General features: G+C 39.8%; 1 protein-coding gene across 2 annotated transcripts in view; it reads right to left on the bottom strand.

Moving 5' to 3' along the window:
* The window catches only part of mdga1 (MAM domain containing glycosylphosphatidylinositol anchor 1), a 181,563-nt gene that overhangs the window by 27,441 nt on the left and 127,991 nt on the right, over positions 1-26,131 (bottom strand). For both annotated transcript variants that reach the window (XM_080458769.1, XM_080458770.1), the window contains exons 7-13: positions 24,121-24,390; positions 19,559-19,888; positions 17,797-18,096; positions 10,224-10,490; positions 9,912-10,060; positions 362-542; positions 206-229 (exon numbers count right to left, since the gene is read on the bottom strand). In XM_080458769.1, the coding sequence (XP_080314895.1) occupies positions 206-229; positions 362-542; positions 9,912-10,060; positions 10,224-10,490; positions 17,797-18,096; positions 19,559-19,888; positions 24,121-24,390 (1,521 nt within the window). The remainder of the gene's footprint in view (positions 1-205; positions 230-361; positions 543-9,911; positions 10,061-10,223; positions 10,491-17,796; positions 18,097-19,558; positions 19,889-24,120; positions 24,391-26,131) is intronic.

The raw sequence follows: 26,131 nt of genomic DNA, 5'->3' as shown, positions 1-26,131 counted from the left end.
TCATGACAACTTCACGGTTCACTTTCTACTTTATCATCTTTGACAGGATAAACTTGCGCTGACACTTTGTAGCAAACATACTAACGTATCGCTCATCAAAATTCAACCTGCCTTCCTAATTTCATCACCATGTCATCAATCAGGTGGAAACAGCAAGCTGAGATTCTAAAACCTGGAAGAGCAGAGGACTTTGGTTAATGCTCACCTGAAGGTCGTGGGTAGGTGTATGCTGTAAAGACATGAAAGACAGATAACACTGATCACTACATTAATCTTTTAGTTTATCAATGCTCTTTCTAAATGATAATCGAACAGCACAGACAGAAACGATATCACAGAAAGGATTTCAAATTGGACTCACGTTCAGAATACTGGATGATTCGACTGATGTACTCCCCTATGCTGTAGGTTGTGATGGGGACCAGTCGGACCTCGTAGGACAGAGGGATTCTCAGGTCTGATATTGTGTGGGACAGCAGCATGCCTTTCTCTGGCTCCTTCCCCTTGAGATCGATCTGTTTTGTCAGCAGATTCTGCTTGTTCTGAATTTACACAGGTAAACAAAGAAACACGGGACATACAGTAAAAAATTTGGAACAGTAAATATCAGAGTGAGAAGTAGAAAGAGTAAGAGACACACATGGTGATGCCATAACTGCCAAGCATATCTTATGCATCTGCTCCTATACTCTGTTTGTTCACTTTCTTTTCATCGACTCAGATTTTTCCAGTTTAGTTTGATTCCAAAATTTTGACCCCCACCGCCTCAATTAACAACTCCAGCTTATTTCCCATCTGGAGGGTTTTCGCTGCAATCTGATTTGATCTGACAGCAACAATGAATACACGCTCAGCAATTCTATGTGAACAAGAAGGAAAAAAATATAACGGCATGAAGGTTTGTTAATATCGTTCAGCCAGAACATTATAACAACTGACCAGGATGGGGTGGTTGAGTGAACATTCTGTCTTCAATGCTGATGTGGTGAAAGCAGAAACAATGGGAAACCTTAAGGACTTCTCTCCTTAAAACTACAAATTGTTACTCGTTTGCAGTGGTCAATATCCACCGAAAGGTTTCTTAGTAAGGAAAACCATCATCAAACCTCGGCTCATTGATGCACCGGGTCCCACAGAGGCCCCACTGTCTACTGAGTCTATGTCTCTACAAAAAGAAGCTTGGTAATTATAGCAAATAATGTAATTTCTATCGTAAGAAAGACTTAATGATGGTTATGTTAATTACACATATGAAATATTGTTTTTATGTTGCTACTTAATTAACCCATGCATTTATTCAAAACTATACTGTGGACCTTACTCAAATTAAACACAGAATGTAATATATCGGGAGGGGAAATGACATTGAAAAAAATGTAAATCCTTATGATTTTTTTTCTTGTCTGCACATTTAATAGAGCTATCGCTGTGTTATTCCACCCACGGAGAAAAGGATCCATTAGCTGTGTATCTGCCTCTGATCCCAGCTACTTAAAGACCTGACAGTGAGCTCAATCTAATGCATTAGGTCAGCCACTCCAGCATAACAACTTAGTACACCCACAGCATGCCATTATCAGGTAGCACATGCAGAAGAGGTGTGTGTGTGTGTGTGTGTGTCTACATATTCCTTAAAAAGTCAGCAATCAGAGCTTTGAGCACATAATGTGCTCACCAGCACATTTTCTGTCCTCGTTGGTGGATTCAGATTTATGATGAACTGGTCGTGTCATAAAGTATCTGTTGATTAATTATACACATGTACTCTCGATTGATAGATGCAATGATTTCAAAAAATAATTATCAGACCCTTTTGTGCATACCTGCTATTTCACTTCAACTCAGCTCCTATCAAAAGAGTCACAGAGGTGATGATGCATTTCATAACTTCCCCAATAATTGCCACAGAGCTGTATGCTTTGATATCTCCACTCGGCTTTCCCTCCTGTCCTCTGACACTCCAGTTGATGTGTGTTGGTCTCATTGGATGTCTTCACACCAATGTGAATTCACACCCAGGTAGGCCGAGCTGATCATTTTTATTGACGAGACCAGAGTGACTCCTGCCCAGGTACAACTCCAATTACTGTGCGAGTCCCTCATGGCAGCTACAATCCGATGCCTCCAAGTATTTGCCTGGCAACATACTTGCAATCACATCCTGCCTTCGTCACGAGAACCCGTGTCACTAATGGCTGTTCAATATGCGCTTCTCAATACCGTTCTGGCTGTTTACATATCATAATTGTGAGAAGAGTTGTCTCCTTCTCTCTCCAACAACAGGCGAATCAATGGCTTCTACAAGACAATCAGTAGAAGTGCTTAAAATATAGTACATATCTCGTTTGCTCTTTCATAAAATGTTATAGTCTCTGTTTTTCCTTACTTTTTAAAATTGTTTCAGTTTCTATAGACTCAGATTTTTAATATAAATAATACTATTATACATTCCATATGAATATGTTTGGCAGTGGTGGCCTTGTAGTTGAAGAAGATGACTTTCAATGTGCGAATTTGCGAGTTTGTTGGTTTAAGTCCCACAGCGGAGAGGTCACAACTGTGGTTCCTTGAGCAAGACCTTTAACCCTCATCTGATCATTATTATTATTATCGTCATCATCATTATTATTAATATTAATATTAATATTAATATTAATAATAATAATAATAATAATAATAATAATAATAATAATAATAATAATAATAATAATAATAATAATAATTTACCAACATGCAGTAGTGTGTATAGTAATGCTGGGTTATTAGGAAGAATTAGGCTGTTTAGGCTACCTCCATCCTCTCTGTAAATGTATGGGACTTCTTTAGCAATATTTTCTATCCAGAATTACCAAGTGGCCTTTGTGAATCTGCTTGTTGGTGCTATTTCAAAAAAACATCAAAAACCCTAGAAGTTCCAATGATGTCACCCAGAGACTCGGTGACTGTTTTACTCTGATTTGGTAAATAATAACATACAAGAATAAGAAGACAGATAAAAATGTTTTTATGTTCCTGACTTTTCTTTAAAATGCTATTTTTGTTGAACAACACTGTCTCCTGCAAAACCGACCATGAAAAATGTTGTCAAAGACTACATAATACTTTACATGGTAGCCGTAACGTAGTAAAATGAATCATGGTCTTTTAACACCAACTTACATTCACATTCAGCCGTATAAACATTTACAAACTGCTCGTGCACCAGATGCATAATTATGTGGAATATGGCAGGAAAGTAAAGCTATCCTCATCCAATATTCATTGGGTGTGTGTTAGCAGGAAGATATGAGTTATATTTATAGTTAGGATCGAGGAGTATGAGCTTTACCAAACGAACACATTTTTCTGTTTTCATGAGTGTCCATGCAATTATGGGATGGAATCAAAATATTCCATGACTTTTTTCATAAAAAAGCCAAAAGATTTCAATCATCATTACCCTGCTACTACACACTGGCAATGATGATTCAAATCATCAATGCCAGTGTGTAGTAACAGAGTAATCCAGCCTTGCTTGTTACCATCTGCAAATCAAGTAGCCTGCAATCTGCTCTGGGATCTGTTCTCCACCACAGCAACAAGAAGCTGCATAAAGGTACATCCAGCAGGTAGTTGGAGGAGGGGGGAGGGCAGTGGGTTGTCGGTGAGGCTGGAAATGGTATGCATTTCTAATGCATTGTAACTGGCACCTATTCATGATGGAGCACCCCAGTGGCATCCAGGCAAATTACAGGTGGTATGTGACAAATGTTGCCCCTCAGACACTTTAGAACTTTACATTACGACTTTCAGGGGCATTCACAATGCAAATCTACAAAAAAGACAGTGCCAGTAATGACTAAGGTGCTGGTTTGCACTTCTAGCATGTCTTTTCTTGCTTTGGTGCAGGTTCTTCCACAGCAAAGGCTACTCCCCGGTCTCTGGTACACCACAGATATCAGCCGAGGTTAAAGGAGTGTCGATCGACATAAAGGTTGAGTCAGATCACAGAAAGCCTTGCCGATTCTGACACAGCATTGAGTAATATGTGCATAAACCTATTATGGCAACACCTGCATATGGTCACAAAAAGACTTTTAATTCAGCCTGTCATGCATCCAAGCGTGACGTTCGATGTGACAGCTGCTCACATGTGGCACACGAGTGACCGTGCTGGATCCAGTGTACTTGTTTACGAACACATCTCATACACTTGTTTTGGCTCATATGTGCGAGTGGGCAACAGATGAAAACGGAAAAACAAACAATAAAAAAAACTCCTACAAAAACAAAGAATAACTGGACAAGAGTATGTATAAACACAAACAAATGCACTGTTGTAACCAGAAGCCGACACTGGATCAATTAGGTGCTAAAGTGTGACTCAGAGAAACTGGCTGCCACTATGCTGGGTCCACTGCCTCTCTGCCGCTCTCTACTTCCTGCAGCAGGTCAGCCTGTGTGTCTGCATGTGTCCAAGTGACAGGAAAAGGGAACGAGGGAGAGTAAGAAAGATGCTGGGCATGTACAGAGAGGACCAACAGAAGGCAAGAGTCAAAGTGACAGGAGTGAGTGACTGACATATTTAAAGAGGTAAAGTGCTGGTTGGCTGATAGAGTGATATGAAACCCCATCTAATGCTTTTGACGTGTGTGTGTGTGTGTGTGTGTGTGTGTGTGTGTGTGTGTGTGTGTGTGTGTGTGTGTGTGTGTGTGTGTGTGTGTGTGTGTGTGTGTGTGTGTGTGTGTGTGTTTGCCTCTTTGCCACATGGATGCATTTAGGGATTGCTGTCAGTGTTTTCAGCTGTGTCTCCATCACATCAGATTGTCAGCAAAGACACAACACGATGACGAACGTGTGAAAAGGGGCGAAGGCAGCGGAGCAGCCATAAGAAAACACAGCGTAATGCCTATGTGAGAGAGATATAAATTGACAGCACAAGAGAAAGTGGTTTCTTATGACAAAGGGGAATGTGGGGTTAATTTTTCTGTTATCCTCTATTAAGGAATCTCTTTCGTGACTAATTTAGCAATTTACTGATATTGTGCATGTGTGAATCAGAAATCCGGTCAGTGTGTTCTCTTTGTAGCCTTGTCCATGAATATCCAAATATATCTGCATGCTTGGGCTGGTTAGAGATATAAATTATTCATACATTTGATTTAACGTACAACTCTAATTTATCATGAATATTTTTAATCTCTCATATATATGATAATAAGGGATGTGTGTTTGCATTGCAGCGCTGTGTGTGGCTGTGTTTAGACTGGCTGAATGCAGGAGAAAAGCTTGCTGTGGTTGTTATGATGAACTGCGAGTTGCAAAACTACAGTCATAGAGGACACACGGCTTCATAGCCAGAGACAGAGCACAGGTGTATTCAGACATGATGGTTCGATTCAAAGGGAGAGACGAAGAAATGAGATAAATACAGAAGAAAGAATAAAAAATGCAGGCACACATGAGTTTATTCTTTAACGTCAGTTCTCTGCCGTGTCGATAGTCCAGATTTACAGCTCGTGTGATAGAGCTATAAGATACACACATTCTTTAGGGATGTTTTAAGCCTTGCTATGGACTAGATAATTAAACATATACATGGAAATATTCTTTCAAAATTTTTTCAAATCCAACATAATGTTTATTAGATATAAGAGTAACTGAAACGGCTTAGTAAGAAAATACCCATTTCTAACTCGCGAGGACAATTTTCGAGACCATGAGATGGTGGACAAAAATAGATGAAAGATGCACCTTGATGTAGATGCACTGAATGAAATGAAACTCAAACGCTTAAGTGCAAGATTCAAACTATTGGGTTAGAAAGAACAAAAAAAAAACTTCATAAGTGAGCTTATACAAAAGGAACAAATGTCTGCAGTAGTTCAAGGCCGAAGTTGAAGATATACAAGAAACAAGTGAACCTTAGATAAAGAGACATTCACTGAACAGTATTAAGGCGGACATTACTTGAGAACCATTCTTCCAATCATTGGATGTTGACCATATAACTAGGTGCTTTGTGAGTTGTTTTTAAAATATGTTTTTTTTTGTGTGTTTGTTTTTTTTTTCAAATACAGTCGATGCACTGCAGTGAACTTGTCCACTCTTCTGTGTTTGTCTAAAGAAATAATTTGACAATCTGGAGCCATTTATTTTCAATGAGGTAAAATATGCAATGCACGTTACAAAATTATGACTTTTTTCAGACTGAGTAGCATAATGTTCACAAGTTATAGGCTTTTGATACCTGCATGTTGACAGTATACAAAACAAACACTTTCTTTAAATTAAATTACCTCAAAATGATGAGATGAAGAAAGTGGACTAGTTTAGTGAAAAGGTTAGTTGATAAACATAATTCAGTAGAAGCAGAGCTAGGTGCTCCGTGTAGGCGCAAATCTTTTACGTGGCACTCGGGTCAGACTCAGGAGAGCGGGGGATTGCCAGCTACTCTTTGCAGAGATCTTTACACAGGGTAGTTTCCCCAAATTTGATCATTGCAGAATAAGTATTCCTGTTACTATGAGATGAACTGAAGCAACTATGACTGCATCAAATTCTAGTATCATTCTTAGTTGCAAAGGGAGTAGTAGTAAAATTGCTTCCTCTCTTATACTGATTAAACCCACATTATATTCAAGAATTTTCCTCTGGGATTAATAGAATATTTATATTCTATTCTATTCTATTCTATTCTATTCTATCAGAAGACCAGGCCAAATCCATTGATTTTTTTAAACAATAAAGAAGAGGTTTATATGTAAAGTTGAACTCCAAACTCACACTTACACCACACATGTTCCTCCCAGTGCCTCATTGTATATTCACAATAAAACATATCGTCAATGGCTAACTGCCTCCTTTTTGCCACCAACATGTTTCAAGTTGCACTTTCACATGCAATTTTAGCATCTGTATGAAAATGGACCCCATCAGAACAAAAGTCCTGCAGATCATTTAAGATTTATAAGACTTAATTATATATACAAGCAAATTTTTTTAAATCATTCATTGAGAAGGGATTCATTACAACTTTATGCAAGCATTAACTGCCTCATAGAGGACCGCTGCATTACTAAATTAGAATCAGATAAGACACAAAGAAACCTAAGCTTTGCCACCCCCCCCCCCCCCCCCCCCCCCCCCAAAAAAAAAAATGCAAACAAATGGGTCAATAAATTATCTCTTGTTGTAAGAGAGGTAAAATAATATGATGAATGTGATATTAATTATCACTCACAAATCAAAGTACTTTTTAAAAAGATTGTCAGGGTCGAGGTTGAGCTGTGATGAGTAAAGCGGTGTTCAGACAGCTTCATTATAAAGAAAAAAGAAAAAAAGAACTGTTAATTCCTGCACAGGGAAACCCCCCACAGGGAAAAAAAGAACTAAATCAAGAAGTATAAAAAGGGTTTTCATAGCCTGCCAATGAACCACAATACAAGCCATGTCACACACACACACACACACACACACACACACACACACACACACACACACACACACGCGCGCGCGCGTGCTAACGGGAAAACTCTACAAGCAGGTCAACTGTTATTTATGCGTACATGAAGGCATGAAGCCAAATAAATGAACATAAACTTACATGAGAAAAACACAAAATGCAAGTTGAAGCAAATGGGCCAAAGTTGCAGACATGTGTCAGATCTACATTCAAGAGCACTGATCTAGATGAAATGATCAGAGTCTTTTCGTATTCCCCTCTGTGTCTGAAATTCTCCCCGGAGACTCCTACCCCAACATCATTTTCAATGTGCTAAAAAGATAGAGTGTTAAAGCGTTAAAAGGATGAGCTGAAGAAAATGCAGCAGAAATAGATGGGTTGTGAAATTGAGATGGTATTACATTTGAGCGTCCTCATACTCTATTTAATAGTCGAGAGGACCAGTGAGATTTCGTGTTTTTCTTTAATTTGCACAGTACTTCTCTCTCACACTCTTTCTTTGGTTCCCTCACTCACTCACTCTCTTCCACTTTCCTGTCTTTTTCTGGAAGCGCTCTAATGCACACATAAAACATGCAGGTAAAATCCCTGAAATTAAATTTAGGTTTAATAACATTTAAGAGTTTCTAAACTGCCACTTAATGCCCACTCATTATTTTAACACCGTCTGGATGGCAACTTGTAGCAACTATTTATCAGAGCTATTTCTGTCACTATGGTTCACCCAACATTAAGTGCAGTAAGGTTTGCACTTATACGACAGTAACTCACGGCAGGAAAATGGAAATTGAAAACCGGATAGATATATAGAGAGGGAATAAAATCAGTAAAGTAAGATGAAGACAAGTGAGAATAGAGAAAAGTGTGGAGGGGGGATAAATAAGGATACATAAAAGCAGGTAGCAAGAGAGAGGAGAACAGGACAGAAAGGCTGAACAAAAGAGAGGTAGAGGGAAACTTTCTCCAGAGCGTCAGCATGCAATCTAATGTGCATCATGGGAAGACCCGTGCTCATTTTCTGTGTCCCTGCAGAGTCTTACTTAATAAGGTAAGCAGCCAAGTGCTAAAGTAGGAGGGGAATTAGCTATTCATCCGCACAAAAGCAAGCTGGCAGACCCTGCATCCCCTCTCTTTCAGTGTTTGTCTCGCACACATGCATATACACCCCCAGCCAGTTGTGTATAATTCACTATTGTCCTTTCTGTCTTCTGACTCATGCCCAGTAATCTATGAATAGATGCACAAACTAAGGGTTGGTGGCCTGAGGTTGCTCTCTTGTTGTGTGAAGGCCCAAGAAATTCAAATAAATGTCACATGACAATATTAATCACATATTCTAGGAGTATAGGTTTACCTACATGGTTGTCAGGTTGAAAATCTTAGGAGGATGTTCCAAGTTAATCCTAACAGGGTTGTGAAAATGAAGTCACATCCATGCACAGCAAATCCTTCAAGAACAAGCTAACATATGAAAATTACTTCATAAAAGAAAATATATAGACTGTAAACATTTTAGTCACACAATTGTGAAAAAAATAAATGGCACTCAGACTCAGAAAAAGGACTGCTTGCAGAAAGTTTGGATGATGTGAGGCTCTGTGACCACAGGTGCAGCCCTTAAAAGACGGCCGCTCATCTTTACGTCTCACCTCGGCCCTATAAAGTTAACCAGCTCCTATTTAATAAAAGTAAGTGATGTGAGCAAACTATTGAAAGAGATTTGACTAATAACTCAGATAAGGGAGAAAAAAAAAAAAACAATAGAAGAGGTAACAAAGAAAAAGAGAAAAGTCCAAAGAGTTGATGGAAAAAAAGAAAAAAAATTTTTTAATCAGTACAGAAATGCCAGACATCAGAAAACATCTGAAAACTCAATCAAACATTGATAAAATTGTACATAAATTGTGCTTTATCTGATTTTTTTTTTTTTTACTTTTTGTTGTCTTTCATTTATCTTATATATGTTTTAAGATCTCTGTGAACATTGTGAAGTGACTGTCAATGTTAACAAGATTAAGTATAAGCTCAACAAATAGAAGCAATTCAGGGAAGCTCGAGGAAAGGAGGGGTTTTGTTGATTCAGTTCAGGTTTGTATTGATTGATCACACATGCCTGACACTCCAAAGCTTAGACAGCCCATGTTTACTTAGCATGCAAACGTCACTACATATAGACTGGAGTGTTTGTGTGTGTGTTCATGTCTATATAGGCTGTGAGGATGCTCAGTCAAGGTGATTCTCACAAACGAGAGGTGACCGACGTTTGCCTTGGTTTAAGCCAGACTGATCAATGTCAGTCTCTTGAGTATTCAATAAACAATGTCAGTGAGTCCCTGTTTGTCCAACTATGTGCCTGCATGTTATCCTGATTACATGAATTACATTGAACATGAGTACAGTACACAGAGGTTTGTGTGTGTCTGAGTGCATACTGAAAGTGCTCTGTGTGTGTAAAGGAGTAGTTTACCTTTCGGACATTAATCCAGTAGCCAATGATTTGGTCCGTAGCTTCAGGATCTCTCTGTGTCCATTGCAGGTTGTAGGAATAGTTATTTCCTTTCTGAATCCGAACTGGATTTGGTGTATCAAAGTAAAACTCAGCATTGTAAGGTTGTGCTGTAAGAAAGAGGTGAAAGAAATTCAGACACAAAGTAAAACCATAAAATACCTTCACTAAGTCACATATGAATAGAAGATTGGTTAGGTGATAAACAAATGAATAAGTTAACACTTTAACACAAAAGGGTATAAAGCCAAAAGCTAATTTGTTTTCAATTACCAGACACATTGAATGTGCATGTTGAGGTCCCTGCGATATTGCTGACCCGGCACTCATAAGTGCCGTTGTTGGCAGGTTCGAGCTTGAACTTTAGCTCTGGTGTCTCCTTCAGGTCCGGCATGGGCATCCGGATTGCGTCTCCATTTCGGAACCAGCGGACATCTGTCAGGCGAGGCGGGTTCCAGCGCAGGATGGCACACCTCAGAGTCACTGTCTGATAGTTCCTGGAGCGTACGTCCTGAAAGACCGGGTCCAAAGCGGGAGGGACTGTGGAGACAACACACACTTTGTGACCTTTAGTCCACTGAATGACTTCTTTTTGGACTTTGTTAGATGCTGTTAAGAATATATTTATGTAATGTTTCTATCAATACTTTACTGTGAAAAAACTCATAATATAAGTTGGCTATTAAAAATATGTTTTAGCAACCAAAACAGAAAACCCACATTTAATTTTATTGAATGGCCATAAAATCAAAGGTAATTACTCGTAAGCCTTCACATCAGTTGATATTCAAAAGCATAAATACTATTACTGACCTCACAAATGTGGGGAAATTGCATTTCATGTATCATATATTTACGCAACAGTTGTTTGTACTGTTGTCACCTTTGCCATCAACTGATATTGTGTAACCAAATAATGTACATGATGGTTGTAGTAGGCAGGAAAAAGGACTCGCACTCACAGCTACAAGCTATTTATAGCACCATTTGTTTAACTGTGGGAGGTCTTGGGTGGGGAAAATAACATGCAAGTGCAGGAAGAGCAAACTCCACTAGGAAAGGCCTCACATGGCATCAGATTCAAACCAGGAGATACATTATTGTGAGTTAACAGCTCTCCACTGTAACACCATCTGAACTGACCATCAAAGATCTCATCAAAACATTCACATGATCGATTCTAAAGACAAACGGCATGAGGCTGTTTCCCTATTTCGTTAAAGAAATGCTGTCAATTATATATTATATAGCAGGGACAACAATACTCCGCAGTGAGTCAGTGTCAAGTCAAATATCCATTATCTTGCTCTGTTCTTCTCCACTGGAGCAGCTCTGTAAATGTTTAACTATATTTACTATAAGTACACTTTATCTACTTTTGTAAAACCTCATATATGGCCACTGTACATCAGGGACTCCATGATTATGCAAAGCAGTGGGGTGATTCCATGTAAAATATATTTTTCCCAATCGGTCTCCAATCTAAAAAACTGTCTCATCATAAGAGAAAGGCAGTGTTAAAGTGAAGTACATACATTTGTTAAGGGGTTTTAGGCTTAGAGACAAAGTTTGAGGCATATGGACGTTGCCAAATGGATTGCAATGGTGGTGCTCATACATCACCATCATCAAAGTCCCATTTCTCTTGCTACTGATCTTTTTCACTGCAGCACAACTTTCCTTGGAGCATCAGAAATCACAAGTTTTGAAAAATCATGACACAAAACAACTGTTACTGCCACAGGGGTTCCAGCACTAAAAGGCACAATCCCATCCTTCCCACTAACCTATTCTAACCAGTTGTAATTAACCTGTCAGCAGCGATGTGTCGCTCTGCGGTTAATGACTGACAAGGTACTGTTGCCCTGGGGTCAGTCAAGACACAACACCGCCAAATTACTCCACTCTTACGCCACGAATCTCCAGCTGGCTAGTTCACCCCTGGCTAATCATGTAGATAATAGACAAGATGCTTATAGTGGCATCGCCGTTCCAACGGTGATGAGATCTTGTGTTCAGGCCCCCTGAGGTGAGGCAGCATGACTAGAGCCCCTTATGAATCAAGTTTATCAGACACAGATGTGTAATTACGGTCTAATCTATGTTATGCATGTAATTTAGACAGATAGGGATACAGAATAAGCTCCACCAGGAGGAGATAAAATGACAGTCGGATAGATCGTGTATAGTTTGAAGCAGGAGAGGAGAGACACACTCTCACTGTGGTTTATATATAATAAAGCATCTGAGAGACTGATAGTGGAGATGCTTATGAAATCTGTACGATCAAACATAGACAGCAGAATGACTACGTTTAAAGGGTGCTTCAAAGCATTGAAATGTGGATTGTATGACATACTTCATGATAGCAAGGATATATTGTGCACTACATGGAGATTAGTACATTTTTAGTATGAAGATGTACTCACACAGAGGCAAAGTAATGTACTGCTGTGGACAGGCTCAGCAACTAATATCATCAACTTGAAAAAAAAGTCTTAAATGTACAATGTATTTCAATAATCCTTCACTGCGGAGTGGAGCAAACGTTGGGGCGAACGTTTAGGAATGTGGGCAGAGTCAAACGTTTGTGGCATTTACGGTCCGGAGAGTGAAACGGAGATACTAATTTAACTTATTCAGGCCCCTGCATACTCCCATAAAAAAAGCTTTTTCGGCAGTAGAGTTCATACTCTGTGAAGAAGCTGTCAAACTTTTAGGCCACGCCCCCTCACATTAGCCACACTTCTGTGAAGCAGCCTTGGAACTTTTCAACTGCACAGCTTACTTCTCCCTTCCAATGTTTTCAGAAAAACATTTCGCTGAACTGTTTCAGTAATAAAAGAAAGGTTGTGTCTGAGCCGCCACGTTGGCCCAGTTTCAACCGCAGGTTTTAATTATAGGAGTCGACAGCTTTTAGTGATGCGTTCAGGTGCATCATGTAAGTCCGCCCTCTGACATGTTAACGGGCTGCAGGGCTCATCAGTAGCGAGGCTACTGACGAAACAGGATAAAAATATGACTGATAGTCAATAGCGAGCTGGAAAGTGGATGCATAGCAGATGGCAGTGCCGAAGGTTCGCCAGTGCGGCACAGACGTACTTCGGCCTGGATGGTTGGCACGGCCGAACCAAATTTCTTTGGCCAGAGGGAGCTGGCCGAAGAAAATGACGCCATTTTGTTCAGCAGTGCCAAACTTTCTTCTTTTTCTTATGGAGTATGAATTGGCCTTATTGCGACACGCTGCACAAGCACATCGCCCACAAACTCAACCCACATCAACGTTGACTCCGCCTATATTGACGCAGCCAGCGGCTTGTCATGCGTTTCGAATATGCTCATGACTTTGACTTGAGATCATACAGCTAATTTTAAATGGCAAACTGTGGTGACACATCATTGTCTCCACAGCTACTGAAAATTATTTACACAAATAATACATTTGACATTTAATAACTTTGGTGTGAACTCTACAAAGTGCGTTATGTTTTTAACAAATCACAAAAAACAGTTCAAGCCCTGCCTGCTGAGATTACTGTTTTCTTTTCTTTTTTCAATTAAAGAACAATATTTAAAGAGAGAACAACTTTCCAGTAGTTTTCAGAAAAGGCTGTGTGACAAGATGAAGTGCTTAAAATATGAATATAAATCTAAATATATAAAACTGTAATTCAACCTGTAACAGGATTTTTCTGTGCTGAGCATGCTAATTGGTTTAGCTTCATTGCTATTGCAGCTTTCTATTTTTTCCAAAGCAAAACCACAATGACCCCAATCTACTGTCAACTATGCTGGAAATTCGTATTCAATAGAGGTTTTATTTTTTGATTTTAGCACGGCTTCTTGGCTGTATATTTTATGCCACTGAATAGATTACTTTCCTTTTAAATGGTGCGACAATCGAGATGAACATGAATTCACCAGATGCACAGCAGAGCCGACCAGTACAATACAGCTTTGTCAGTATGGCCTCCCAGCAGTTCCAAGCTCAACCCTATTGAACAGTTGTGTTTTCAGCTTGGAAGTACTTCTTGTGCCAGAGTGACCAATGCCACTGTGTTGGTATGACAACTGCTGGTCTCTTGTGGCTCTGTATATTTCTTCCACATGGTCCTCTGGCTCCTGCTTGTTAAACGACAAAAACTGTTTCTTCAGACTTCAGTCAGCCAATCCACCCAAAAAAACCCAAAGACAAGTTGTCAGCACGGAAAAGTTTTTTGGCATTGGCAGAGAGAAGGAACCCGAAGACTCAGGTCCGCTGCCCATCCCACAAATGCATGTCCCAAACCCCATTTAAAAATGGAGAAATAAAAGACTTTGCCTAGGTTTTAGGGTTACATTAATGAGTAATCAATTCTTCTGTTAGCTGTCATCACCTTACTGCATATGAACAAGTTTCAAATCATGCAAAGTGGTTTTGAGGATTGGGGGGGGGGGGGGGGGGGGGGGTCGAGCTGTTTTTTCTTTTGTTTTCTGTTGTTTCGAAGCATTTTGCATCTGCTTGCTAGTCCAGTTTCTCCAAACGCCATTCTCATTGATCTTCCGGGGTCCTTTCTTTTCTTACTTTAAATTACCTGCACTAACTGGGGAATAGGTCCTTTTAATAAGCTTTAGGAAGCAACCGCGATCACATTTTACACAGGCTGAGTTAATAAAAGTTTAAATGTTGTAACCTTCTAAAAGATAATCTATACATATTTGAGTAATCTGAAGAGCTTGGAAAATGTCTCTATCTTCACAGAGTGTGAAATTGTATGTTTTATCGATTAATATGTTTTTTTTATTTTCAGCTATATACAGGTAGATGCCGTCAAACTCATTTTTGGAATCGGTTTATCATTCTGTGCTTGCACTCCAGTCGGAGTTACATGGGTGAGCACCTGAATGCTAAAGAGCCTGGAAACCTCCACAGCATTTAACTTCTCAGCTTTTGTAGCCAGGCTGTTTTCAGTCCAGAGTCTTGTTTTGGTTTTTTTCTTCTTCTTCTTTTTTTTTCTCTTTGTCATTTTCCCACAGTTGTTATTAAAGTATTGTGTTGAATATTTGTTACGTCTCAACGACCTCCTGGACGCACTGTGCAGGCACCTAATTCAACTACAGCCATCTGATAGAGCTGAGGGATGAGCCAGTAGTCAAAGGTCACCTTGTAATCCTATGGATTTATTAGTGTATGGTCATATACCTTGCCCCTACTTACAGACGCGCATGTGCATACTGATGACTGACTTTGGAAACAAGTGACAAGGTGAAAGAAAAACAGACAAACTGTGAAGCAAAGGTGTTATGGGAGAGATAGAATAAAAGTAAACTATAAGCTACTTGAGCAGTTGATAAATCATTTCATACCCTGTAGAATTGTACACAAGGCATTATTAAACCCTTATATGACCATATGCACTTATTGTAACTGTCACAAATGTTCCTGGGCAGTAGATTTCAACCTATCCAGCTGTTGGAGTACTCTCCACTCTAGAGTCTCTCTTATTTGTTCATCATATTGGTCTCGCAGCACCACACGACCATGCTTCATATTCAGTAGACCATAATCCATGTAATCCATATAAACACGCCATCGCTATCTGTCTTACTAAATGGAAAATGGATTCCATCCAGGAATGCAACACTGACCAAGGCAAACTGTTACAGGACAAAAAGAAAAAATCAATTTACATGAGAGTGCAGGAGACGAGTGGCGTGTACAGGATAGAGGAGGGGGGAGGAGAAACAGCTCTTAAAGAAAAAGACAATGAGGAAGACGAATGATGAGAAAAGTGAAAGAAAGAGAAGCAAGTGATTGAGTATGGGAGGTGGGGAGAGAATGAGAGAATGCAGGATGCAGAAAGGGAATGACAAGACAGAGGGAGGGATTCTCTCATGGCCAGCAGTTAGCTGATTGATGATGATGAGAATGGCAATGAGGAAGAACAACCACCTCTCTAGGAGGGAAGAACTGAGACTGGACTCCTGAAGAAATAAGACACGGCGAACGAGTGTACTCATTTAATTATCACAGGGATAAAAAATTATCCCTTTTTTCCTCTCTCATTGATCAACAGTGATCAATGAAAGAGGCAAAAACAACCCTGATAGAATAAACAAATGTGAGGGCCAGGCACAACAAGAAAGGAAGGATGTGTTTATCCACACTCTTTTGGCTGCAGCTAAACAGCAATATGTTCTCCTTTATGGTGTTTCTCTCTCAGCTAACCGGTTTCTCTCTTATATTTGCACCTCCTCATGCCCACCTCCTCTGCTTTCCACAATCCCTCGCTCTGTTCCTCGGTTTCACACTCTCTCTTAACCCCATTTCTCTCAGTCTCAGTCTCCGTCCTGCTCATGTATCTGTCTCATCGCTCTGTTTCCCTCTCTGTCCATAGTGGGGTGGCCACCTGGTCCATTAATCAGAGTTGGCCAGTGCGAACGAAGTGTTGCCCTTCCACCCTGCCTGCATTAGCAGGCCGGGGAAATTTGTCTTGCAGGGGGAGAAGAGTAGAGCAGAAGAGTGGGAAACTACTTCATTGTACACTTTACGTGGGGCTCAATCGTTTTACAGATATTTTTAGATTTTGTTCAAATGAATACTTGCTGCACAATTCACTAAGATAGTTACAATTCTATTTACCTTAAGTGGTCTATAATATTAACTCTGCACACTGTTAACTATGTCGGTAAAACTGAGAATTTCACAGCATTCACAAATGCATTCATGTTAAGTTTACTGAGATGTCTCAACATGGCAGCGGTTGCAGAGTTTGCAGTGATGTTGCATTGCTTGCATTATATTGAGAGGTTGTACTTTGTCCCTCTTATGAGCCTAACTGGGTTAGATAAAACATTAGAAGCACCTCTTTACTTGATGAAGTCGGTCACAACACCACTGCCAACTAGTGCTTGAAAGAAAATGATACAGCATTTCTACATGGGAATGTGAGGTGATCACAGTGGCGAATGATGCAACAATTCAAGTGTTTCAGAAGTGAAAGTAAGTGACCTCATGAGATAAAAAAAAAAAGTAATTATCAAGTGTTCCACCTGCTGCAAAGACTTTTCTTGAAACTGGAGGTTTTATAATGAAAGACCACTGTGGAGTGGCCACAATGGTAGAGGCTGAGAAAAAAACAGCCTTTCAGCAATCTTCAGTGTCCTTTACTCTCTCCATTTGCATTCTTTACACTACCATACATTGCTCGTCTCTCTTGTAGGTGCATAGTTTTGCACAAAGTGAGAGTAATATGTCATTAGTGGGGGTGGAGCACATGGAAAGTGCAAATAAATGGAGCTCTGACAGCTCGGCGTTTCATGCCTTTAGAACTCAGTATAGAGCCACAATAATCTGAAAGTATATTTATTTGTTGAACTGTTTCTTTAAAAAAAAAAGTTGACCAAAAAAATCCTATCAAAGCCCTTTCAATGGGAATCTTTTACTGACAATGATCCTCTTATGAGCCACTTCATTTGATATAATACAATTGTGTTTATTCTTGTATACTCTACTTCTAGTGTTGAGTGGGGCTTATTTTTGTGATATATTTGTTTTGTTGTTATTTATAATGCAATTTATTTTGTACTACAAGGACAATAAATATTTAAACTACTCTTTGCTTCTACTGCTGTTGCCCTCAAATCATTAAAGTTTAATTTAATCGTGTCTTATCTTAATAGTTCACAAGATGCTCTTATAACAGTATTTGAAAATATTGATTTACTCTCAATAAACTGCACTGCAAGTTGTTCTTCGATTACTTTCAATGTTTGATGCCTGGCCATTACAAACTGTTTTATGGCGAGGATCTCGGTAAAAAAAAAAGAAAAAAAAAGAAAAAGAAAGAAAGCTTTTCACACTTACAGAGCACATTAAGTTGAACCTGTGCCTCTCTGCGCTTGATGTTTAGCCCGTTGTATGGAGCCGTCTGACAGCGGTACACTCCCATCATGTCCCGGCTCACATTCTTCAGCCTCAATCGACCGTCGGGCGTTTCCACCATGGTCTTTCCAGATGGCATGAGAAGGTCCTTGTCTGCCCGCGACCACAGTATAGGTGGACGTGGTTTGCCATCTACTACTAGACACACCAGCTCGGCAGTTCCTCCCTCTCGAACACTGACAACTTGACCTCCCGGAGGAACGGCCAGCATCGGAGGAGAGACTGCAAAGACAGGCAGAGAGACAGAGTTATAAAGACATTAACAAGTCTGATTTTATTGGACAATCGCACAGTTTGAACGAAACATGGCGATCAAGGTAAGATTCACTTTCTTGTACAAAAGGAGAACCAACAATATATAGTTAATATTTTCATCATAAATACATCCTTCCAAAAATTGAGAAAAACTATTATTATTTTTAATATTATGTAGCCTGAAAATGACTCGTAAATGGGAGCAGAAAGATGACAAGAGCACCCGTTTTGCCAAGAAGAAATCATCAGACTCGTTGAGCCTTAAAAAGGCCTGAGTGATACTTAAATTTAAATTTAGCCTGATTGACATTGTAAATTAGTGAGTAATTAGCAGAATTATTAGAATAATTACGTCTGAAACAGTTCTCAATGTCACTCGCCCTCAGGTTTACTCAATAGAGGTAAGATAAACTGTACTTCCATTGAAGTGGTAGTAGGTGATTTTAAAAGGCTGGCAAACTATGAGAAACTGTGACATTTCCACAACAGATGTGCAGTATGTGGTTTAGTCTTGCTCAGAGGCCTGTAAGCTCAGTTAAAATCACTTGCAAAATTGTATGACCTCCTTAACTGTCGTAGGTAGCAAAGTCTATGCTTAAGTACACTGAAATGAAAAAGAAGTAATGAGTCAGGCGGTGGGCATAGCGCCACAGTTTCCAACGGTGCGGACAGACAAAGCGAATAAGAGACAGATGGAGAATAAACTGGTATGACAGAAGCCGACATTAACAAGACTGATTTTATTGGACAATCGCACAGTTTGAATGAAACATGGGGATATTAAAGGAGATCACAGCTTAGTATTAAGTGCTAACATTATGGTTATCCACACACGAGCCTCCACGCACGAAACATGCTTTACATCCCTCAATACTCTGCGGAGAGACAGCGGGGCAAGACTGCACACAGAGGCACACTGGGAGCAAAGGAGATGAATGCTGAGCATTGAAATGACTATATTACAGTTCATATATTTTATTAAATGTTAAACTCATTTGAATTAGAAAAAAAAAACCAAACATGTTAATGACTTGTTTGTATTTGCAATTTACAACTATAAACTTAGCGAGCTCTGCGCTGCATACCAATGTGTTCCCCAAGGTGCCCAGTATATCTGATCGTTTTCATGTTGCACAGTGGACTAAGCCACTGTTCTATGGTTATTCTCATTATATGAACAGTATGAACAAATTAACTGCTGGTCTGAACACATTTGCAAGAGCAGATAGTTGTGTTTCGGTGCCGTGTGATATTTTTCCAGCATACTGAATACCACAGGCCACTTGTTAGGGGAGGAAGGAAATAAGTTTATGGGTCTGTGTAATTACTAGGTAAAGTAATATGTGTGTTTTTTTACAGTTGACACTTGCTTATAATCTTGTGATAATATCTGTGACATATATCAGAAATAAGCAACAGAACATCTCACCACTGTTCTGAGAGATGTTGATGTCCACCCGGAGCTCTGGCACCCTGCTGCTTGGAAAGTTTGCCACACAGCTGTAGGTGGCCAAGTCTCTGAACTTCATGTCCACGATCTCCAAGCTGCTGGTGCCGGGGGCCATATCTGGGTCACTGCGCAGTAGGATCAGGCTGTCCGTGTTGAAGACCGGCGCACCGTTCTTGTACCAGGTGTAGTTGACTTTGTCCTGCGGGGTGGCGTCAACGTGACACGACAGCTTGAGGTCTCGACGCATTTGGATTGTCTCACTGTCCTTGTTGGAGTCCGGGGTGATCTGGAAAGTCAGATTGCTCATTGCTGCGTGTGGGGAGAGAAAATAAAAAAGGGGGGGAAAGTTTATTCATATGACCGCATGAAGCACGGTTAGAAAATAAACTGGAAAAACTGATAGACATTTTTTAATGACCAACTTATCCTGCGTCTGTGATGATTCGATTCCAACGCTAATTTTGTAAAAAATCATTTCCAGTATGCAAATAAATGCTTTTAATCACCGATTCTTACTCTGTCTTCACTGAAATATTCATATTCTTACACATACAGCCAGCCAAGCATACCAGGCAGCATATACTCACTGAAACAAAAAATATGTTCATCCAATAAGACATTCAAACATATTTCAACAAACATTCAATCTGTCTAGATGAAGACAAAAGTTCCTATTCACATAAACCCAAAGAAAAAAAAATAATGAAAAGATATGACATCATTTTAGCACAAAAATAGAATTGCAGAGAGCCATAAGTTCACCATAGGCCTCAGTAAATACTTCAATACTGACTAGTTCAGAGATGATAACTTGTACTTTGTGATACTTGTCAAACACAATGCATATTGTGCTAAACTGCCACATGTTTTAATGCAGTCACTTATAGTTCTGAATCTCCTTGAACCATCGAAATGATATGCAGCTGCTCAATTTTGTGTGTGTGTGTGTGTGTGTGTGTGTGTGTGTGTGTGTGTGTGTGTGTGTGGGTGTGTGTGTGTGTGGGTGTAATTGTTGTTGCGCTGAATCAGTGAAACGATTCTATAACATTGAAATCATCACTGCCAGCAAACACAGATGTGGATGAATACAAGTAAAGTGACCTTTAAAGAAGATGAAGTTAAAGACGACAGAAAGAAAAAGGCAGACTCCAAAATCAATACAAGAGAAAAGTATAAGGAGTAAGAACCAGAAGGAAAACAAGGCAGACGCGGTAACAAGTAGAAGTGAGAACAAAGCCGTGATGTAAAGAGGCGAAATGTCAACTAACAAGACTGAGGACAACACGCAGGGAGAGGGGAGTTAACAACCTTTGCTCATTTTATCAAGGCACCAAAAACAATGTTAGCGTTGGGCAGGATGGTTTATACTTCATGAAGAAGTCAAGTACAGAACAGTACTTGGACAGAACAGAGGAATTGGAAAAAAAAAGTAGCTGGGTGGCATTTCGTTTTTTACATTAACCACGGCCACACAGTAGTTGTTGAACACCAAATGAGGGAAAAATGTTTTGTGCAGGTTTTTGAAGGAAAGAATACCTTTCTCCAAGGGGATCAATTAAATATGATTAGTCCACTTTAGTTATTTTGAGCTGCCCTAATTAAAATACAAGACAAGGAAAGGACAACAAATGTAAAGTACGATTCATTTAGTTTAGTTTACATGAACACAAGAAACCACGAGGAGAAAACACATCAGGATACACAGACTGATGAAAATAACCGGGAAGACACAAAATATGACAGAATAAAAACTACTCCCTCTGGAGCTTTACACACCACAGGTGCCTTTCCTTTGCAATTTAGCTCTTTGTTTGTATTTGAAAAAATTGCTTATGTAAAACACAGCAACAACAATGATAATAAGAATAAGAATAATTCTTATTTTTATTATTTTTATTATAACAAGATACATGTGATGACTCTCTCTCTCTCTCTCTCTCTCTCTCTCTCTCTCTCTCTCTCTCTCTCTCTCTCTCTCTCTAAGATTTAAAGGGAGATTTTTGTTATGTATCAACCCTATGCCTAATAAATAAAATAAAAACAATGAAAAAGTGAATGTGAACAACATAAACTTTATCATGGTGCTTTTAAAGGTAGATACATTTTCTGAAGGAACAGAGAAATCTGTTCATTCTGTCACTGTGCACTACACGAGAACAAGGTTAGTTCTGATCAGCTGAGGCTTTGTGACGAGGGAGACAAGGTGAACCATTGTTTTCGCCCTTGAACCTGAAGAAGGCTCTTAGAGGGCTCACATTGATCGGTATAATGGAATCCCTTTGCTTTGACCGTCTGCAACCAGAGAAATATGTTGGAAATCCCCCCTTCCAGAAGGAGGCCTCCATGGCGGCTGACATTTGGTCCAAATCATTGATAACAACCTCGAATCCCTTCACAATGCAATAACACGTGAGGAAGCTCACTATTGGCCCCCCTGCCAGCCGCTTGTTACTTGCTTGGTACTTGCTTGCTGCTTCCTGCCTGCTGCTGTGAAACAAGTAGAAAAATGAATGGGCTTGGACATTCTGCCTGCTGGCCTTTTCATACTCCAGGAGAAACTCAAGTGCAGACTCCCAGGGAGGAGTGTGTGTGAGTGTGTGTGAGTGTGTGTGTGTGTGTGTGGGGGGGGGGGGGGGGGGGGGGGGGGGGGGGGACAACGACATAGGTGGCATGCTCATATTTCCACATTAACCATGAACACTTTATGACCAATTACATGGTAGTTGTTGGACACTACATGGGAAAAAGGAGGTTTTTTGCCCAAAAGATCAGTTGAAAACAAGCTGCGAGAACTTTAAAACCAAGGCAATAAGGAGATTGTTCAGCCCAGAGTGAGGGAACAAATCTCTGTGTTCTAGCGGAGTATGTACAGACCTTTAGGAAGACCAGAAGATAAAACAACCTAATATATAGATATGTTCACATAGAGAAAAACAAGATGGAAAATTCGGAGAGGTAGTTGTGCGACACTGGATGACTTAAGGAGGGGATAGTATGACAAACAGAAACCCAAAATAAAAAGAAATTGGAGAAGAAAGTGAGAGTGAAAGATAGAGGAAGAAGCAAATTGTGAGGGAGTGTTAGACAAAAGGAGCCTGATACAGAATGAAATAACAAGGAGGAGGGGTGGAAGCAAAATCAAGGACAAAGAGTAACTCTCACACTGTCACATTTAATTTTCTGTTTCAAAGGCTGCGTTTCCCCCAACAGATTTCCATGTTGAATACAAAACAGCTCTCTACTTCCCCACCAAGACACAGAGGAGAGGGAAGCTTGATTCAGACTACGATCAAGCTTGTTAACAAGATACTTGGGCGGAGCCATGACTATGAGAGAGTGACCATAAGGCCAACGATAAAACCTGCAACTTCACTACATTTGCGTGAGAGACAGAGAGACGGGGGTCTGCATTCATGCACACGTGCCTCCTGCCTACCTGCAGTGCTCCTCTGTACTCACTGCCACTGTGTGTCTCCTTCAGCGTCTCGCCACCTGGGCTCGTGTGACAATGTGTTCAGGCCCATTAAGCTAACAGAAGAAAACCATCCCGCATGCGTTCTCTACAGTGTTAACTAACAGAAGAGACTGTCGCTAATTGCTTCCACTCCAGTCTAACTAATTGAAGTGAATAAAGATGATTAAAGGGGCTAAAAATAGCCGGAGGAGAGGGAATATAGATGGCTCTTGCTTTAACGGCAGGGAAATTACAAAAAGAGCAATACTTAAACCGCTCATTCTGACAAGATTCACATCTGCTTTCTGTAATGATGGATCAACCGCCTTCTGCCAGGACATATTATATATAACACACATAAACACACAGTGATGGGGCTGCCTCAACACTTAATGATGCTGCTATGAACTGAAAATACATTATTCTATTTCTGATAGTAAAATAGTCTTAAGCTTTCATACCGTACTTTGAGTAATATCTGATATTCAAAAAATGTAATAATTCTTTTGGCCAGTGTATGAGTGTTCTTTAAAGACATTTTTAAATAAGTGAATGATTGATTGTACAAACTCCTGATAGATTATGTATTGCACTCTCAACAAATAAATAATGATGAATGCGTCAAATGTTTCTGAGTCGAAACAAACCCTAAATGACAAGAATTTTTTATATCTTTTGTGACCGTGTGCAAAAAGTCCAAAGCTTTATGTTTCAAGAAAAAAAAGAAGATATCTGGATACTTGTCCTACTGGATTCAGAATAAAGACAGCAAAAAGCTTTTTGATCAGTACACCTAAAATGTGCATCTATTTACTTTATTTAATCTTTTATAAATACTGTGACATTGGAGGAGTTTTTCTGTATTTTTTTAAATACCATAACAACTGATGTAAATGTAATTACTGTCCATCAGTTCATTTTTTAAATATTCTAATAATTGCATGTATTTCTACTCTGAAGAAAACTACAGTACTTTGTACAACCTTCAATCAAGCACTTTGCATTCAAGCATGCTATCCAAAAACACCAATAAACCCCCTGACTGCCATCCGTCCTTCCCCTGTGAACAAACACACACGTTACTTACTCCTGACCACCAGATTGACGTTCTTGCGAGCCGGGTTGCCGACATTGTTGACAGCCGAGCAGTTATAGAAGCCTGCATCCGCCGGTGTGACAGCTCGCAGAATCAGTTTCGACCCTCGAACTTGTGCACTGAGGGGAAGAAGACCGGGGTAACGCGACCACGTCACGTTGGGCGTGGGAAACCCGGCAGTCACATCACAGCTCAGGGGCACATCCTGCCCAGGATCCACCACCACCGTGTCATTGACTGACAGCCGGATCATTGGGGGACCTGCGGGGGAGAGGCACAGGGGAGGAAATCACTTTCTCTGTGAGAAACGTGGAACAGAAATAAACTGATGTCCATTGTGCTTTTCCTGTGTATGGGTTAAGAACAGAGGCATAAACAGAATGGGAAACATATACTGAAGTAGTACAACTACAGTTACTTTTCGAGAAAGTGCAATTTCTAGGCTGGTAATTTTCTCGCTGTGAGATGATAGTTGCACTCGCTGCCCCGCTGTGGCCTGACTCTTGAAAATGCGAAAAAATAAAAACTCAATAAAAGAATTCAGTGGGGTTGTTACCGACTTTTAAGTAACAATATGGATTAAATTCACCTGGAAATTGCTACTTAAAATGTTCTATACTGTGTGCCTGATAGAAATGGAGTCTTCAGAAATGAATTAGTTAACATGTCAGGCACACTGGGCATCAAACACTGCAGTCAGTGTAGATTCTCATTTGTCCAGGTAGGAGGCATCTGAAAATAAATTAAATTAGGTCAACTGGATTAGCCGAGGCGAGTGACCTGCATGAACTGATGAAGCCACTTGGATAAGGGCTAAAACATCTTCCAAGCCATATGTCCAAGTCAAATTGACCTGATTGGATTTGGTTTCAGACCATAAGTAATGCTTTCATGTGACGATTATTATAAATATGTTTTTCACAACTAGGCTACTTGATGTTTTCTCACCAAAGTTGAAACTAAAAAAACTGTGCATTTGGTAAACGTATCCCAGCAGCAATGAGCTAAAATAAATAAATAAATGCAATCGGTATTGGCTGTTTATGAGAGAGTTTCAGCATTCCACTTCAACATTTCACAATGTCAGTGCCAACAAAACAAGTCAGAAACCTCTTTTCAAGTTTGTTCTGACAGCAAATTCAATGTAGTGTATCGTTAAAATTAAATATGTGGCAGAGCATATTTTCTCACTTTAAGTGAATGTTGTGTTTTTGCCTGTTAATCATTATGCATCACTGGCTGCATTTCCAGCACATTCTGAGCACACACTAATTATTATAGAAATGGTATTTCATGTCCCCATTTCCCTGCTCACATCGTCCCCTGACCACTACATCCATTTCCTACATCTGACCCAACAGGAAAAAAGTATGGGATGACCCAAAATGCAACCGCAAAAGGCAACAAAAGATCCTGTTGCCAGAGACAGAGATCGATTGGGCCTCAGCAGTTTAAAAAACAAACAAACAAACAAACACACAAAAGGGGCAGAGTACTGGCAGTGGGAGCGAGCTTCCTGCATACAGCACGGTGCATTACACAACTAAATGGAAGGAAAGAAATAAAAGCGGAAGAGGGACAAAAGGCAAACTGGAAAAAAAAAGATCTATTATGTAAGAGAAAGTCTGACAAACAACACAGATGACACCACAGCATGCTTTCTGTTTGCACCATTACCTGAGATAAATATTGAGACTTTTAAAATGTTGATTTTATGGCTGGAACAAAAAAATGCTACATAAGTGAAATCCATTTACCATCTGTAACAGTAAACTCAATAACATGTTGTACTTAGCTATTCCAAGAGTTTTTGTGCATTTTAAGCGTTAATTGATGTAACACAGTGCTTCTTGAACTTTAGCTTTTTTTTTCTTCCTCAGAAAACATTGAGTACCTCGGCTATGACCAGCCTGAACACACAGCAGACGAAGCTTAGCTGATTGGCTATGTATAGTTCACAGAGGAGACATGTTTACCCCTAACAGGAGGATTATTTATTGAT

The sequence above is a fragment of the Lipophrys pholis genome (assembly GCF_963383615.2).
Source record: "Lipophrys pholis genome assembly, chromosome: 2".
Lineage (NCBI taxonomy): Eukaryota > Metazoa > Chordata > Actinopteri > Blenniiformes > Blenniidae > Lipophrys > Lipophrys pholis.
Note: the sequence above shows the minus strand (reverse complement) of the source record. Positions and strands in the feature narration are given on the sequence as shown.